The sequence below is a fragment of the Malurus melanocephalus genome, unplaced genomic scaffold, assembly GCF_030028575.1.
Source record: "Malurus melanocephalus ecotype Western Australia unplaced genomic scaffold, MMel_1.1 scaffold_11, whole genome shotgun sequence".
NCBI lineage: Eukaryota > Metazoa > Chordata > Aves > Passeriformes > Maluridae > Malurus > Malurus melanocephalus.
The window spans coordinates 2044647-2062928 of NW_026623243.1; the positions used below are offsets into that span (position 1 = coordinate 2044647).

Genomic DNA, 18282 nt, shown 5'->3' on the forward strand with positions numbered 1-18282 from the left:
GTCTGAGCATRTCCAAAGTAGGGCAACAAAGATGGTGAAGGGCCTTGAGGAGAAGCTGTATGAGGAGTGGCTGAGGTCACTTGGTCTGGTCAGCCTGGAGCAGACTGAGAGGAGACYTCACTGCAGTTACAGCTTCCTCAGGAGGGGAAGAGCAGGGGCAAACACTGATCTCTTCTCTGGGTAACCAGGGACAGGACCAGAGGTAATGGCCTGAAGTTGTGTAATTTCCCTGGTATTTCTGCATCCAGAAAAGATTCTGGAAGACACATTTTAGTCAAAGGTATTTTATTAATTCATTTGGAAACTATTATATCTCTGTACAYCCTTTTTAAAAATGCAATAAAGAAACACTTAAGGTACTTAGGATACTTCATTACAACTATGGTATGGAAAAAACTGCACTGCTGCATTTGAAAATAAAGAAAAATTATTGTCCTGAAAGCATTCAAAAAGGATTCTGTAAAGGGAACTTATCTGATGATTTAAATAATTCCTACTTATTATCAGTGACTTTCCAATCTTTGCTCAAAATGACATACACTTACCTTCAGTTTATTTTACACAAAAAAAGTGAAAAACACACTGAAAATCTAGGTATCCCAAACCATTCAGAACAATTCCTAGTTACTTACACTGAGTGAAATACTTACAAAGAGTTGCATTTGGAACAATAAAGTTTAACAGACTGATGGAGCTTCTGGGGTTTGTAAGTTCTCAGCTTTGCTCTAATGCGAAATTGTTGAGGAGCTGTGCTGTTTGTTATGGTTTTCAGGTCTGTGTTACTCAAATGCTGATGATCTGTTAAAACTGCAAAACAATACACAGAGAGACAAAAAGGCACCRTGCATATCTAGCAACCACTAGATAATTGTAATGCAGGTAAAAGCAATTGCAGGTACGCATTTTTCTTATATTTCCAACTTCTCTTTCCTTCCCAGCTGCAGCCTCAGTTTTATCAATACAACTTGTTATTATGGTCTGTAAGATAAATCACACCAGGCTGCAGRAGCATGGAGTAGTTCAGGATAGAGAAATGTAACATGTAAAAAAAAAAATAAAAGTAGAATACACAAATATGCTCTATTACTTTAAACAACAAATAAACCCAGTACAGCACATGTGCTTTTATAATCTTAGAATAGTTCTTCCTATAATAACCTTTACGAGAATGTCTCAAAACTACTTTTGTTCTTTAGCAAAATTAGAATTCATCTGAGGGTCAAAATATTACCTACCTGTAACAGATAACTGCTGGCATCTCTGTATGTGCAATTCRAGATCTAAAATCAAGAAGAATTTCCTAATTATCTTTCTTCCTTCTTTTCTRTGTGGACACACACAAACTCTTTAGAGGTAGGCAGAAAGACAGATAGATACACACACAAAACCAAACGCTAAACAGATGAAAATGAAAATGCTAATAATAAATGAAAACAMCACCACAACAACAACAAAAAAGCAAGTGCAAAATTTTATTCTAGATTTTCACTTATGAACTGGACATGAAGCATTTATTTATTCTTGACTTTTGCCTCCTCTWAAAATGTCCTATTTTTTATGGTAATAATGGCTGAGTAACACAGATTTTTAAAAGCTAGAAGCATAGATACAGGCTATGTCCAACCAACTTTGGAGTTTAATTCCCTTTTAGTTATTCTTATCCTAGGCTAAAAAAAATTCAGAGAGTAATATGGGTTCTGTAGAAATATCTATAACATACCACTATTCCATGGAAATGCACCTTACAGCTCTGCCACTGACACAATTTTCCATGCAATAGCATAAGAAGGGCTCCTCAACAGGCAGCTATTTAGCAGTGTTTTCAGTGCCTGTCCCTGCAGTGTCGCCCTTTAGAGGGAGGCAGTTACGTAACTCAGCTTTGTGATCTAATGTAGTATGATTAAGAACAGCATCTGTGTTCAAGAATTTATTCACTATCTCCTACGAAAGTATCTTTCCATGTTATATGAAATGCTTGTCCTGGGAGAAAGAAAGAGTAATKTAAATTTCCAGTCTAATAAACTGAAGGAATTCTCTAAGGCTTTGCATGCCAAAGTAACATTTCACAAATAGAGAAGCAGTAATTGTGACCTTATATATCTATYAGAAGAAAGAGCAAATCAGCTTTCAATTGCTCTTACCTGTAATGTTGCCAAAAGGGCCATCTAATTCCATTGAACACATGCTTTCATTACTCTGACTGCCTAACAGATCCACAGATTCTAAGAACCTAAAATTAAATGAAGAAGTATTTTATAACCTAGAGAAATCTTTCATATATTTTCATACACACACACACATATATATAGGATTATACAGACACTTATATGAAACCTATTTATTATCAATACACAGATGTAATGTTCAGACATAAATGTTCCAGCAGAGACATAAAACTCAACTGAGCCAGAAGTTGCAGGAGATTACATTAATGATGCAGAYGAGACACTTTCCAAATCACTTCTGGAACATTAAACACAAAATAGTGCCAAAAGAAGTATGTACTACTGGAAACAGAAACCCTGATAATAAAATATGAACCTGGGTTACTTAACCTCTCCTAAGGAGAAAAAGGAGTTTCTAACCTTTGGAAGAAGAAGCAGATCACTCAGGAGGATTACAAGAATCTTATGCAGGCGGAAAATTAGAAGTGCCAAAACCTGACTATAACTTAATCTGGCTGTATGAGACAACAAAAATAGTTTCTCCAAATACATCATCAATAAAATGAGGGTTAAAGAGAATCTCCATCCTTTATTGGATGGGGGAGGAAATATAATGAAAAAGAATAAGGAAAAGGCCAATGCACTTCATGCCTTCTTTGTCGCAGTCTTAACAGTACGACCAATTATTGTCTGAGAACCCAGACCCCTGAGTGGGGAGACACGGATGGGAAGCAGAATGAAACCTCCCTAAATCTAAGAGGAAATGGTCAGTGACCTGCTACACCACTTAGACACACGCAAGTTTATGGGGCTGGATGGGATCCATCCATGGATACTGAGGGTGCYGGCAGAAGTGCTCAAGAAGCCACTTTCCATCATTTAACAACCCTGGATAAGTGAGGAGATCCCAGTGGACTGAAAATTACTATAGATGCTCATCTACAAGAACGGTCAGAAGGGTGACCCAGGGAACTACAAGMCTGTCAGCCTGACCTCAGGGCTGGAGAAGGTCATGGAGCAGATCATCTTGCGTGCCATCATGTGGCACATAAAGAACACCCAGGGAATCAGACTCAGCCAGTGTGGGTTTATGAGACACACCCTGCTTGACCAACTTCATCTCCTTTCATGACRAAATGACCCACTTAGTGGATGAGGGAAGAGCTGTGGATGCAGTTTACCTGGACCTCAGTAAGGTCTTTGACACTGTTTCCCACAGCATTCTCATGGAGAAACTGGCTGTAATGGCTTGGACAGGTGCATATTTCCTGGGTAAAGAACTGGCTGGATGGTTAGGACCAGAGAGTGGTGGTGAATGGAGTTACCTCCAGCTGGTGGCCACTCACAAATGGTGCTCCCCAGGGCTCAGTATTGCAGCCAGTTCTGTTTAATTTCTCTACTAATGATCAGGACGAGGTGTTCTAGGGCACCCTCAGTTTGCAGATGACCCCACACTGAGCAGGAGTGTTGATCTGCTGCAGKGTAGGAAGGCTCAGCAGAGGGCTCTGSACAGGCTGGATCGATGGCCAAGGCCAAGTGCAGGAGGTTCAGAAGGTGAAGGGCTGGGTCCTGCAGCTGGGTCACAACAACCCCAGGCAGCGCTACAGGCTGGGGACAGAGTGGCTGGAAAAGGGCTCAGGGAAAAAGATCCTGGGGGTGGTGGTGACAGAGGCTGAACATGAGCCAGCTGTGCCCAGGTAGCCAAGAAGGCCAATGGCATCCTGGCCTGGATCAGCAATGCTGTGGCCAGCAGGACCAGGGCAGCGATTGTCCTGCTGTACTTAACACTGGTGAGGCTGCACCTCAAATCCTGTGCTCAGTTCTGGGCCCCTCAGTACAAGAAAGACATTGAGGGGCTGGGGCAAGTGTAGAAGAGCAATAAAGCTGGTGAAGGGGCTGAAGCACAAGACCTGTGAGGAGCACCTGAGGGAGCTGGGATTGTTTAGCCTGGAGGAGAGAAAGCTCAGGGGGGACCTTATCACTTATCTCCACAACAACATGACAGAAGATAGTTTTGAAGTCGGATTAGCCTCTTCTCCTTGGCAACAAATSACAGAAGGAGAGGAAATGGCTTCAAGTTGCGCTTGGGGAGGTTTAGATTGGATATTAAGAAAAATTTCTTCATGGAAAGAGGGCTTGCTGTTGTCAAGCACTGGAACAAGGAGCTCAGGCAAGTGGTGGAGTCATCATCCCTAGAGGTGTTTTAAAGTCATGTAGATGTGGTGCTTAGAGACATGTTTTAGTGGTGAACTTGGACAAGGTTTACACTTGGACTCAAAAGATCTTGAAGATCTTTTTCAACCTATATGATTCGGATTCCTTATCCATGTTCAGTAAAGAACGCAAATAATCTGCTTCATTTTGATCATCTTCAAATCTCACCACTTCCAAGTATCACATATGCATGTGTTTAAAGTATGCTTAATTTACTTGCTGAAACAAGGCTTTTGTCTTCAAAAGATTACATGCTGTTATAAAACAGAATAATTACGTTAATATGGTCAGACTTTATTATCACAATCCTGTAAAATAGAAATCTTGATCCCTACTTAAATTTGAAAAAATGTCTTTATTTACCTATTCATTCAAATACTCCTCAACTTAGCAGTGCTAGACTTACTCTGTTCCTGAGTTTCTGATTCTTGGATACATTTACAATTCATAATGGTACAGCTGTTACATTAGCCCAGAGTTTTCAAGAATCATCTAGAAAAAAAAAAGATCTACACATAGTACTTACTCTTTTAGTTCCTGAACATCTGGGTTACTTTCTGGCAAGACTCCTATTCCTCGACCGTAACAGGTGCCACCATGAAGATGAAATTGTATATGTGAGACATCTTCACTGACAGCACTTGCTTGTTTCGTATGAATACCGTAAATTCTCAGAAAACTTCCAATCTGCAAGGGAAAAAAAAMCACTTTGATAACACAAAGTTAGTTATTTACATGGAAAATTCTGGTCCTCATGAAGCTTCTTCCCTGTTTTAACTGAATCACAGAACACAYGAAACTCTCAGGGACCCCTGGTTATTACCTCGTTCAACTCCTGTGCCCAAAGCAGAGTCAACTAGAGCAGACTTCTTAAGGTTGTTTCCAGCTGGGTTTTAAGTATTTTCAAATATGGAAACCTCTCCAAGGGACCTGTTTGTTTTGCTTTATCAGACAACACTGCTGGCAGCAAAGGGTGATTCAGAACCAGCATAAGCCTTCTTAGTAAATCTAATTCTCAAACAGACTTCAAAAGACTGACCAAATGAGTCAATACATTCCTTTCCTGAGGGCACAATTTGCCTTCTATATTCCCTACACAGCCCTGCAGATTGACATCCTGTGATTTGTCCATATATGATCACATTTAGCAATTGACCTGCTCACCATTGTGCATGGAATGCTGTTTATCTGCACATACAAACATATATGCTTACTCAGATTTCTCTATCGTATCTTATTCTTACATTACAGATAATTACTTTTTAGCACCAGGACAAAAGACAAAAAGTGTTAGTAACTGAAAGACCATGGCACTTTTGTTAGATCTTCTCCTCAGGTACATGGAGAATATACATAATCTGAGATCCAGCTGATAGCTGGCAAACTACACACATTCAACAACCTGGATTTATATTCATTCTAAGTATCTTTTAAATAGCCTGATAAAAAATGACAAATTAAAGTTAGTTCAATTAAAATTAAATTTACAGCAGTCAGATTATTAAATCTKATTTCAGCTTCAGGTCCCACTTCAACTACTGGAAACCAAAAAAGTAGTCCTATTAGATTGGAATGGTCATGTCATAGTACACTTTTAAACACATGTAAATATGCATAAAAGCAGATGGAGCAGCAACCTGTGTCTAGAATTCTCCTCTGCATCAAGGAACAAACTATGACTACATAATGGTGGTATCAAACTGTGYTTTTAAACAATAATCACACATGAAAAAAGCAGCATATTTTCCAATTGAGGCAGCAGGGACATAAAAAGTGCACTTCAGCCTGCACCTATTTTGCCTCTGGCATGAAGCTCTTACCAGAGTTTTAATTGATCTGCACATTAGGAGGCTGCTCATTTTGTTCATTCAAAGCACCACCAGGACAGCWTGTGCATTTAGATGGCAGTTAAGAGGCTTATCCAAAAAAAATTTTTTTTTTTTCATTTTAAAATGCTGATTTTACTTAATTATGTTGAATATTCAAAAACGCAAAGGACACTCATATCACAAGGTTAATCTAATGACTATGAAAAATGCTTTTGAAGAAAGTTTTTTAGAAGTGCTCAGCTAAGTTCTGCTWATGAAACAACCTTACGTAAATAAAACAATGTCAAACTACTTAGCTGCCATTAAGTGTAATTTGCATCTAAGTAGCAGAAAGTTRACTTTAAATGACAAATTTATATTTTTCAAAAAGAGAATATAAAAAAAAAATAAGTATTTTCTCTATGTATAAATTCAAAAAATTAAATATGGGAGAGGGAAGCTCAGAAGTCAAGAATACAAAATGCTGTGTCTGCCTTCTAAACCTGTGCACTGAAATACATGCAAAAGTCAACTGAACTAAGTGTTTTAGTGCAACATTCAGTTTGCAAGATTATCATCTTTATAAAATAACCTTCATCTATAAACATTTATTAGATCCTTTTCTGGAAATGTTATTATTTTATATCTTTTAATGTCACTTAAAACTCTAAAGAAAAGATGCATAACAATCAGCATTGCCAAATACTGGAAAAGTCCATAAAGAAAGTCAGCCCAGAGATGCCTGGGTAGACAGAATGCCATTTCCATGGATTCCTTTGGGAGGCAGCCTTGCTCACTGTTAACAGCAGAGAGCAAATGTGGATGTTAGGGATAAAAATGTTACTGTATTTCTGTTGTTTACAGAATGCCTGCAGACGGAGCATTTTATACACCTAAGTGGAAATTATAATCTACTTTAAAGTAAATACCATAATTTACARAGCCATCACTAAAATCTAATACACAACCAGCTCCATACTTGAGTTTACAGCAGTTCTGTTTGTAACCTACCTTGTTTAGAGGAGGTTCATTTAAAACTGAAATTAAAGGAGTATAAAAACATTTCTTGCAGTAATATAAAACATGCTAACATCCTTTTTTTAGTCTAGTTCAAATTCAACTATTTAAAGAATACACTTAGAGGCTAGAGAGAATTGAAATGCAGAAGTCATATATGCAGCTCCCTGTAACTAGCTAATTAAAACAACTTTTCAGCATGGGAAATTCTCAAGAGTATTTCAAATAATATAGGGCTGTGCTCGCATTCACACTGGTGAGTTCATAACAGCATTTATCATGGCAGGTAAATAAYCATGTTTGCCCAAAAAGTCACTTATGACAAGAAGCTGTCTTTATCTACAGGTATTACTTAAAAATGAGTRAAGGTGACTTGGTTATGTCTATTTTTACGGTTGATTATATTCAATGAGATTTCTTTGTCATCATTTTTATTGCATCAACAGTCTAATTTTACTGAGTAAATGGTGCACAACTTTCTGCAAATGAGACAAAGAATATACACAGCATTTGGACACCATCCTTGGCAGTTAGACACACCAACTTAAATCCATTTAGGAATTTAAAGGACTCAGGACTGTTGTCTTTTAGGTTTCTTCCCCCTTCCAATGAGTAAAAAGACAGAAGTGGGGAGAATACAACTGACATGTCAAAGGAATAGTGGGAGAAACAACTACAAATATACAAATTCCACAATTCTATAGCAACTACATTTTAAAAGGCCATTCTAAGATACTGCTAAATATAGTAGAGAAGASTGAAAGTGCACTTTTTATTGTTTCTGAAATCAAAAACTGGTAAAATATATCATACTTGGGAAGGTGCATATGGATACACTGAACACTCTCCAGTCTAWACTGCTACATAAATGAACTTTTAAAAAAACCTTTGCTTACAAGAGCCTGAGTTCAATAAAATACTATACATATTTCAATCACACCTTTTTATGATAGGACATTATTTCCACTCATATTTAAAAACCTTTAATAAAGTCCTTGATTTTAAGGAGCGTTCCCCCTGAATTTATTATATATACAGATATTATTATGTGAAATAGAATTCATTTTACATGCTGTAATCTGAAATTACTAAGTATTTCTGAAATTCTATTAGCATAGAATCAGCTATTCTTCTTTGATAAGTCCACTAGGACAATCCATTAAAAAGCAGTGTACAAAAATCATCTAACCTGAAACTTCAACAGCTTACATGACTGAAATGACTGCAACTTTGGACATAGCCAGAAGGAGAAAAACACCCACAAGAGGTCAAAGGAGGTTTCTTAACAATTTCCTTTGAAATTATTAGAGATACTACACAGAGCAGTATCCAGCCAAGGTACAAATAGGGAGAAATGAGAAAGAGCAAGCAATAGGAAGAAAAAAAATGAAAGAAATGATGAGGGGGAGAATAATAAAATGGGAGTGTTATTAGCTACTCAAGAATATATATTTTATCAATATCAAAATACTGTTTCCCTTACTATTAGAAATGTACTGTTTCACTGGAACATCAGCTATTTGCACCAGTTAGMCAGACAAAAAATCTGGAAGAGAACTTGTAAATAATTAAATACTTCTGACAGTTTGTTACGAATTCTTACACAAATTCTTACACTTATTTTGAAATCTGTAATTTACTTATGAATGGGTATTAATTTATCAAATTGATTTCAAGTCTGCTGATAGACCCAGCATAAAAACTGGTTATCACTTAACTTTATTTTTTGGTAAATGTTTTCTTAAAAATAATCCTAGGAATGAGGGCAAGGCATGAAATGAAAGATATATTTTTTGCCAAGTTCCTGCATTCAGAAGCAAGATGGCAGTATTGCTGAAGATCAAATGTTTAATTATGTTGTTGTTTTCTCTATCTAAGAATAATCAACATTACTGACTTAYTAAATGAAGACTGCACTGCAAACTGCAGAATTTTATAGAACAGAAAATCTTCTATTGACTTTAGAATTAAGGGTMTTTAACAGCACTACAGGTTTAATGCTGCATTCTATCATTTAAAAATAATTCTAAAGGATAGAATACATTTTCTGAGTGCATTATTTTCATAGTGTCATCTATTATATTACAGTGTCTGGAAAGAACTGCTTAATTGGAAGATTTTTTTTCAATTTTCAGGTAATGAGCTGGTTTAACACATGTTGAAGGACTTTTGCATTCAAATAAAAGGTGCGGGAAACACAGTGGAAGATAAAGAGGAACACTAAACTAATTACAGCAGAACTGAGCTGATGTATTCTCTGAAGTGATTTTCAAGCAGAAAATAGGCCACAAAAAGAGAGTTTGAAATACCAAACTGCACATTACCGTAAGTGATTCTGCCAGTTGTACGTGATTATCATAGACCAGAATGTCCACTGTTAGATTTCTCAGATGATAAAGACGAAGTTTTTCTCCTTCCAGGTATTTTTCTTCCACAGGTACCTTCCATGTGGGGTAGGGACATTTTGTGCCATCCCAGACCTGCAAAGCAAATGAACTATTTCAATTTGCTCAGAGTACTTTTGATTCAGACTTTTAATAACTTTTTTTTTTATTGTTTCATTAAAAATTGTTAACAATCAGAAATCTTTGTTGCAGTCTCAGTCTAAAAGTCCTTAAAGTACTTGAGTTAGACCTTATGGGATTTTTTAAATTAGTATTCCTTATAGAGCATAAAATAACCTCTATAGAGAGTATAATCAAGTGCTAAGACCTGGAATTTGTTAATATTTAAATTAAAAAAGAAAATTATCAGCTCTAGCAAAATCACAGCTGTTTATCCAGCACAGAATCACACAATATTCAGAGTCGGATGGGACCCAAAAGGACCATCAAGTCCAGCTCTTGAGTGAATAGTTCACATGGGGGTTGAACCCACAATCTTGGTGTTAGCACCATGCTCTGACCAGCTGAGACAATCTTAGGGTCAGYTGTTACAACTATTAGAATTCACCATATGCAGAACAGTCTGTGCTCAATATTTTAATCCTGCTATGGGGGGGGTTTAACCCCTCTAGCTACAGTATGTGAAGACTGGGCACACAGCATACATTGATGTAATTACTGATGATTTCCTGTATCAGTATACACTGCTAGTTATCTAGAACGTATCAGAAAAACGTCAGTATTTAACAAGTATTTCTTAACAAGGATTCTAAAACTTGCTTTCTTAAACCTAATCCTTGATAAACTCCAAGTACTGAAATATTTCAGCTATCAAAGTTACTGTGAAAAGGTGAGTTTACCAACAGGCTTTAATACCTCAAAACCAAAATCCTTCTACTTAACCCAAACACCATTGTGTAAGCTATGGTATCCTGAGATTCTGAAGATACACTCCTCTCAAAGATAAAAATAATAACGGTAAAACAAAAATCTAGAAGCATTTTGACTATAATTCTGAAATGCTGTTTTTCATAGGATTCATGCATATAGGTTCAACAGAAGCYAATTTTCAGAGGGCTTGTGATACCAAGGTGCTTTGTCCCATGAGTTAGGCACTGCAGAGGTCAAGAAAAAAAGACACAAAAGCTTAATTTTTAAAGGGTTTCCATCCCTTATSCTTAACTGCTTTGGATCAACATACCTACAAGAAAAGATTTAAGAATCAGCAAAGCCATGTATAAATGCACTAAGAAGAACTCACGGAATATGCATCCAAAAGCAAAAGATAAAAGGGAAAACTGTTCACAGTGAAAATGACCCATGACATCAAATTAATGTTGCCAAATAAGAGTGCATTCTGAAGAACCCAGATAATGAGCTGGTATTGGCTCCAAAGATTAAAAAAAGCCTATTATCTTCTGATCCTGCACCATGAAATACTTAAAACCACCTTTGAAAGAGAGGTTGCCTATTGCTTGAATTATCACATCTTTTYCACAAGTCAGCTTGAAAACAGATTTAGTGCATATGTATTACAAATTTACCCAGTTTGGCGAAGTAAAGAACCTTAAATTTGTCAAGTTTTCAACTGGCTTTATTTGGGACACTTTGGTAATTCTGTATTGGAGAGATGATCTGACAAATGGATTAAAATAACCTGCATGCTCCCTGTTTAGATAAAAGGATGGCAACTTAGTTTTAAAATGTCCTTCACCAGAGGAACTAACAGGGCTGGCACCAGGGCACCTTTTGGAGGAATTTATAAGCTAGTTAACATTCTTTACAAGAAAAAAAAAATCCTTTAAAAAGCAGTTGGTTTTGGTTTTTTTCTTGCACAAATGTGATAAGTTCCCTAATATGATGAAGTTCCCTAGTTAAAGAGTACTTCAGGAAACACGAAAACATCCTGGTTTCAAACTGTCCTTGTTTCAAAAATGAATACTGGACTAAAATCCAGCATTAGTTTAATTATTTATGAATAAGAAACAACGAATTGTTTTATTACTAGTCATGAATAGACCATGGCTAAAGAAAAGTTAGTGACAACCTTTTAACACCATGGTTGGAAAGCACCGAAATGGGAGAGACAAAACACCTGTTTCTATCTTCAGCAGAGTATGCTCATTGTACGACTTACCTTAATGCACACAATGTAACTGGCAGAAAGGAAGAAAAGAATAATAGTAAAACTCCTATGAAAGACATAAATTACAGAATAATTTCTAGTGTGCACTCTTTGGTCTCCGCCAATTTGAATAACGAAATTCTCAGAAAATGGTAAACACTAAACGTCAGTGATACCATCTTTGCCATGTGCAACTCAGCTGCTGTGCATATAGCAACTCTCAAGTGTAATTTAATATCTATGCTGCAGATGATGCACAAAATTGCTGAAATTCATTTTAGTTGTCTTGGAAGCAATCTCCACTAGATACATGAGATCARTGCTTAGAACAATAAATAAATGTAAATCATTATATAAAATGCATATAACAATAAAATAACTTTTAATGATCACTCCATTTGACCTGGTTTTGAATTGATTGTTTTATTTGATTTTTTTCTTGTTTAGCAAATAAAGAAAATAATCAGAGATCTGTATACAAGTTTTTAGAAAGGCTTCTTTTCTATCATGACCAATATTTGATATTAGACATGGATTTTRCCATGGTTGAGAATCGGAGGAAATCAGGAACAGAATGTTAATGTCGCATTTTTAAGCTTGTCTGGTGTATTGTAATACTTATTTACGTATTTAATATTTTATGTCAAAAAATATATACTGTCGAAAGAATTACATATCAAAAACCATTATTTGACTTCAAACTTTTACCTTCCTAAGTCTATCCTAAGATTTCCCCAAGTCATTACCTTTACTATACAAAAGTGACCAAATTRATTTCAGATCTAACAAAACAAAAAAGCATGTAAAGAAATATTAACAATTTAAGAAAGCACTTGTTTCTGTCATTCCAAAGGGTCCTTAAATGCTGAAGATAAACTTATTAATGAACAACTTAATTACTGCCCACAACATTCTGAAATTTTACTAGGTCTCATTTGACATCTATTTCATAAGAGATAATTAAATGGAAACGTTTGTAGGAGTTGCAGGATATGTTACAGCATGCACGTAAGGTTTTTTTCTGTGTAGTGGTGCATTGCTCTGTACAGAAAAAACCTTTGCTGCTTGAATGAAGTAATAATGCCAAGTGCTATTTCTAAAACTGTTATAACAATACAGTTTAGCACAGTAGATAAAGTCATAAGGAGGAAAATAACAACGTGATCATTACTCATGTTTTAACAATCAAGTTAAAAATAAATACAGTGGAGTTTTACACCAGACTGATACATGTGAGCTAAAMCTAGGAATGTCCGTGACATCACCTTTTTATTTAGCTAATGTTAAGGATCACCTTTAGAAATTATTCTACTGTTTTGTGGCAATTTGCATTTTCTATTTTCAGTGAGCACCGATGCCCAAAGTGTTTATGTGTAACTAAAAGAAGCCACCTGATTCATCATGATAACATAATCCATTCACTCTTTCTAGACAGTGCTACTTCCTGTCTAGAAAGATTACTACTGATTACTTACTGATTAATCATATCTATATTCAAATCTAGAAAAACAAGCAGGAAATGCTGTTAATTAAAAAAATGAGGATAAAGTTCAAGGTTAAGAAATCTTGCAGTATTTATCTACAAATCTTTGTGAAAAAATGAACCATACATTTCCATCTTATAAATCTCTCTAAAAAACCAAATCAGGTGGTCAATTTCAAACAGTACTTGGGCTTTCCATTTTGCTTTCATACAAACAAAATGGCCAAAGATCACACATTTGCTTACAATCAAAATACTTATCTACATAACATTATTTAAATTTTAAAAAGTCTGTTTTATTGAAAAATGTATCACAATGTCTTAATACATTTAACAAATCATTTTAAAAAGTCTACCTTTAGAAGAAAAGAAGATCCATCCACTTTTGCTTTTCCTACCAGCTGGCAAGTGAGATCAAAGAACACCATTGGCTGAACACCAGACAATTTTGCTGCTGGTTCAGAGGTGGAAATATTACTGGCTGCCCAAAGACGTAATTCTTCTATTGTTTTCTGTTCTTCATCCATGAAAGTGTACACTTTGCTGGAAGTTCGAGGAACTACTGGAGCTCCTACAGTTCCATCAAATGTTAAGGATGAAAATCCTGCACTGGTAACTCCCTGCATCTGTCCATTGTATTTCCTGATCTGTAATGAAAAATTACGAGAAAAAAAAGTTTGCACAGTGTCAAAATACAAATATATTTCTGCTTTATCATGTGCATGAAAAATAGACCACTGATCATTTCTGTTGCTGCTTCTACTGGGAGAASAGAGTTGAAATAAAAACAAACCAAAAAGATAAAAATCATGAGCAAACAAAATGTATAAGCAGAAAATACACTCTAACCCAAAATTTTTTTGCAGAGGCAGACTAACATCTACCTGTAAATATACAGCACCTTTGCAGAGCATTTTATTCACACACATTAAAATAGTTGTGCAGGGTACACATCAGAATTGCTCTTATAAACTGGGAAACTAAGGCACAAGAGAAATTATTTTTTAGGGATTACACAGCAGAGTGATAACAGAGCAAAGTTGTTACAGATTGCTGGTTTTAGCCCCTCACAATAGCCCTGTTTCCCAATGTTATGGAACTGAGAAAGAAAATATCAGTTCAAGGAGGTACTTTTTTTTCCATAAAGCAAACACTGATGAGTTTTCATTCCTTGAATTATGAATACAGCTTTCACAATTACTCARTGTCTATTGCCCTGCACATAGCAGGTCTCCTGAATCCTGCTGATTTAGCTATGTATCTGCTGCCATAYAAAACACAGTATTTAAAGTATGAAGCACTCCCTCAAGAATTTAGTCTAGTCTTACTGTTCCCTGCACTTTATAAGTGTATCTATATCAAAGCACTGCATGACTCATTATCCATCCCTGTTTTGATCCATCCCTTTTTAATTAATGTCTGGCTCCCAAATAAGTGATAACATTCATGAATATAGCATTTCTAAGACAGTCCAGTACAGGAGCTCTATTTTTAAATGGTTCAAAATCCTACTGATTTCAAAGTACAGAAAAAGAAATGTGTGTCAAAAGTTCTAAACAGCAAAACACTGCAAATGATTTAGGCCTGTATTTTATTAGCACAGTGAAATTTTAAAAGTGCTCAACTCAAGCATTCATTGACTTTAGAAATTGATAAAGTAAGCTGTTCAATCCTGGTGACAGAAACTTCTTTAATGCTATTTTGACATAGTGCATAAAGGCATTAAGGGTCATGTCTAAGATAATCTTTGATTTACTTAAGCATTCTCCAGACCTGACCAATGGAGCACATCAATTCATGATGTAGTTTTTCTTCAGTGAAACACTGAAAAGTTTTAATCTGGCAACATTTATGTTTAAATATTGAAAATACAAAAAAAAAGCCAACAAACAGATCAGAAAAATACATTTTCATAATCAATTTGCACCTCATTATCCATGATCTGGGAAAAAATGTACCCCTGCAACGGTAAGATATTATCTAATATAAACACACAGATTTACTTCAGTTGCTGTCACAGGCATTATGTTCCATAGCTTCTCTAAACAGGTAATGTCCAGAAGGGAGAAAAACCTCCTTTCATAACTTTTACATATTCATCCTATATCAAAATATACCTCAAGAGTATTGTTCATATCTTGCCAGACATGTCAAATGTTTCTCAAATAATTTACCTATTCATTTATTTCTTCACTAATTCTTTTAAACCATCACAAAAATATYTTGATTTCTTTTTTACTAAAAATTCTGTCCTAGTCTTCTGTGAATGCTCTAAACCTTTCACCAGTTCAAGAAACTACTTTGTCTYCCTGGGCTCTCATCATATTTCTCCRTCAGTTATTTTCTCTTTTCCCAAATCTTTTACATCAAACCTCAAACATGCTGTAACTAGTACCCTCACTTAGTAAATTTGAAATYAGCCTTAATGTAGGAAAAGGCAGTAACAAAATTTGAAAAAGAAATAAAGTAAGTTACAAGGTAAAACTCAACTGTCATGATGAGAAAATTACCGTCGATCTTTAAGCAAAACCAGATGTTCTTGGGCATAGGCAAATGGAGAAGCCACTGAGTGCTCTCAAAGRTGAACAGAACTCAACAATATTATTTACTGAACGTTATTATTGACTGTGAAAGAAACAGGATAAGAAAATGTAGAATGGGTAACAGAATAAAATATTTCATAGCTGGAAAATTACTTATGTCAGATCACAGAACAGATGATGGTCAACAGAAATTCTCTGGGCTTGTCCTTTAAAAACAAATCATTGCTAAAGTGATGRGGGATCACTGGAGTGCAAAATGAACAAAATCTATGGACAAATGTTGTTTTATTATGGCACCCTTAAGTAGATCTCAGATCAAGTTAAGGACTGATACTGTAAACACTGTATTTTCCAAACAAATTATTTTGAAATTAAATTAAACTTAGAAGAGAGTCAATCTGGGACTTCTGTACATGACAATTCAATAGATTTTGTGTCATTTCTAGATGTGGAGATATTTTTTTTWAAATTGGTATGGGAGGGTGAAGGAGGGGGAGAACAGGGAAGTAGAGCAGATGGCGATCTCTTTTAAAATTCCCTCAGAATTTTAAATAATTTCTATAAATAATGGTTGCTAAATAAAAGTATCCTCTGGGACAAAAATGGAGCAGATGAAATGCATTTGGCTTGTTCTAAGCAAGCAAGCAAATTCCAATACATATTACAGGAGTTTTTGGCATAGTTTTTGTAAACTTGAGAAAAATAGGTGAAATGTCACCTTAACAAACTACACAGACAATAAACTCTAGTGATTTCTCTGAGGTACAACACTATCCTGAATACGGCTATTGAAAAGAAGCTAATCTTGAAATATTTATAAATAGATTTACAGCAAAGTAGAAGACATGATTTTTTTTTTTTTACTGAAGATGGCGTTATTCATCTCACTAAATGGAAAAGGGTGATAGTAAGTACTGTATAAAGCTGGAATAATWGCATCTCCAAGGTAGTTTTCCATCAAAACTGATTGTTAAATTATAGAAGCAAAGGACTATTATGAAATCACTGCAGTCACAGATCATCTTGCAATATCAAAAWATGCCTTGGGAAACAACATATACCAAGCTAATGTACATGTTTTTATAGTAAGAAAGAAGATTTTTTTATTGTCACTGATGATATTTGTATGAAGGAAAGTATCCTGTCAGAAAAAGATCCACCAGAATGCAGCTGGTGTATTTCTTTAAGTTTTGTAAATGTTTTCTCATCTTAAGTAAATAGACTAAACAAATTTGGATAATACAGGATGCTGATTATATTTTCTTATATTTTAATAATGTAATCCTAGTTTACTTGTACCTCCAGCTGTATGAACAGAGAGATACTAATGAAATAGAGAAACCATTTCAAATATAAATTAAACCATTCTAAATATGTTTAAATATAACAAGAAGAAAAGTGAACTACCAAAACTATTTGCAGGCACCATTGAAAAGGAAGTTAACAAGGACAGTCATAGGGAAATAAAATGAATTTTTCTGAAGACATGATAAACACACCTAGATATTAGGACCATAAATGACAACTTATTCTCTAGCATTTCTGAGAATTTTTGTCTGCAAAATAAGATTCACAGAAACATCTTCAGCAATGTAAATACAAATTGAAGAACAAAATGAGAAATACATTGTAGATTTATGAATTCAATTCACATGAAGATGTAACTATTTTGTGGAAAAAAAAAATTGGGCGTACGCCAAAAGTATATATACTTAAGCTACTTGGAATAATTTCTGGTTTAATAATTTAAAAAGCCAGCAGGCACTGTTTTAGAAATAGTCCTCAAAGAAAGCGGCATAGTTTAATTTAAGAAAATTCTAGTAGAGTAAAAAATTACTGTTTTGGAACATTCTCTACATATTTAAAACATGATGCGGCAACTTGACCAAAAGTACTAAGATGAAAGTTTCAGAAAACAATGTGCAAATCTCTAAGACTTCAAACTATAGARACACTCTACCACTGCTTACAGTCAGTATTTCCTGACATTATTTACTGTAGGACAAATACTTGTTTCTAATTTAAATTCCATTCAAAGTGAGTTGCATGACTTACAAAATTTTTGAAGGGGAGGCAAAAGCAATAYTAATACTGATATTTATGAGAAAAAAAWTACGKTTYTTTCAGTATTAAAAAGAATCTCCTAACTGCTTACTAAAAATATTAAATTCCTTACACTCTTCAGAAAAAKAACTTGAAAACTGGGTAGCAGTGAAACAGACAACATGTTCTTCAACATCTTTTTTAGCAGAAAGTCTCAAACTTAATTTTAGCCAAGTTTATACAACTGGTCCACATTTAGTCAGAAGACACAATAGTCTRGGAGCTATATTCTGCCAAAATTTAATATTCATTCAGTATTTTAGATATCTAAGCTGCAGACTTTCCCCTCTGATCCTTATCAACCCAACAGCGATCCCTAGAGCTGCCCAGAGTTAAGAAGTGAGCAAATACTTCCGCTGTGTCTTTCTCTCTGTGCTTTCCATATTTCATCAAGGAAAAGGAAGGAAAAGAAATCAACCTTCATTGGACAAATTGGATTA

General features: G+C 35.2%; 1 protein-coding gene across 1 annotated transcript in view; it reads right to left on the minus strand.

The window, feature by feature from the left end:
- POT1 (protection of telomeres 1) overlaps window positions 1–18282 on the minus strand; it is a 59247-nt gene that overhangs the window by 11270 nt on the left and 29695 nt on the right. The window contains exons 10-15 of the mRNA XM_057378679.1: window positions 13553–13843; window positions 9529–9684; window positions 4906–5066; window positions 2142–2230; window positions 1236–1280; window positions 651–807 (exon numbers count right to left, since the gene is read on the minus strand). Of these exons, the coding sequence (XP_057234662.1) occupies window positions 651–807; window positions 1236–1280; window positions 2142–2230; window positions 4906–5066; window positions 9529–9684; window positions 13553–13843 (899 nt within the window). The remainder of the gene's footprint in view (window positions 1–650; window positions 808–1235; window positions 1281–2141; window positions 2231–4905; window positions 5067–9528; window positions 9685–13552; window positions 13844–18282) is intronic.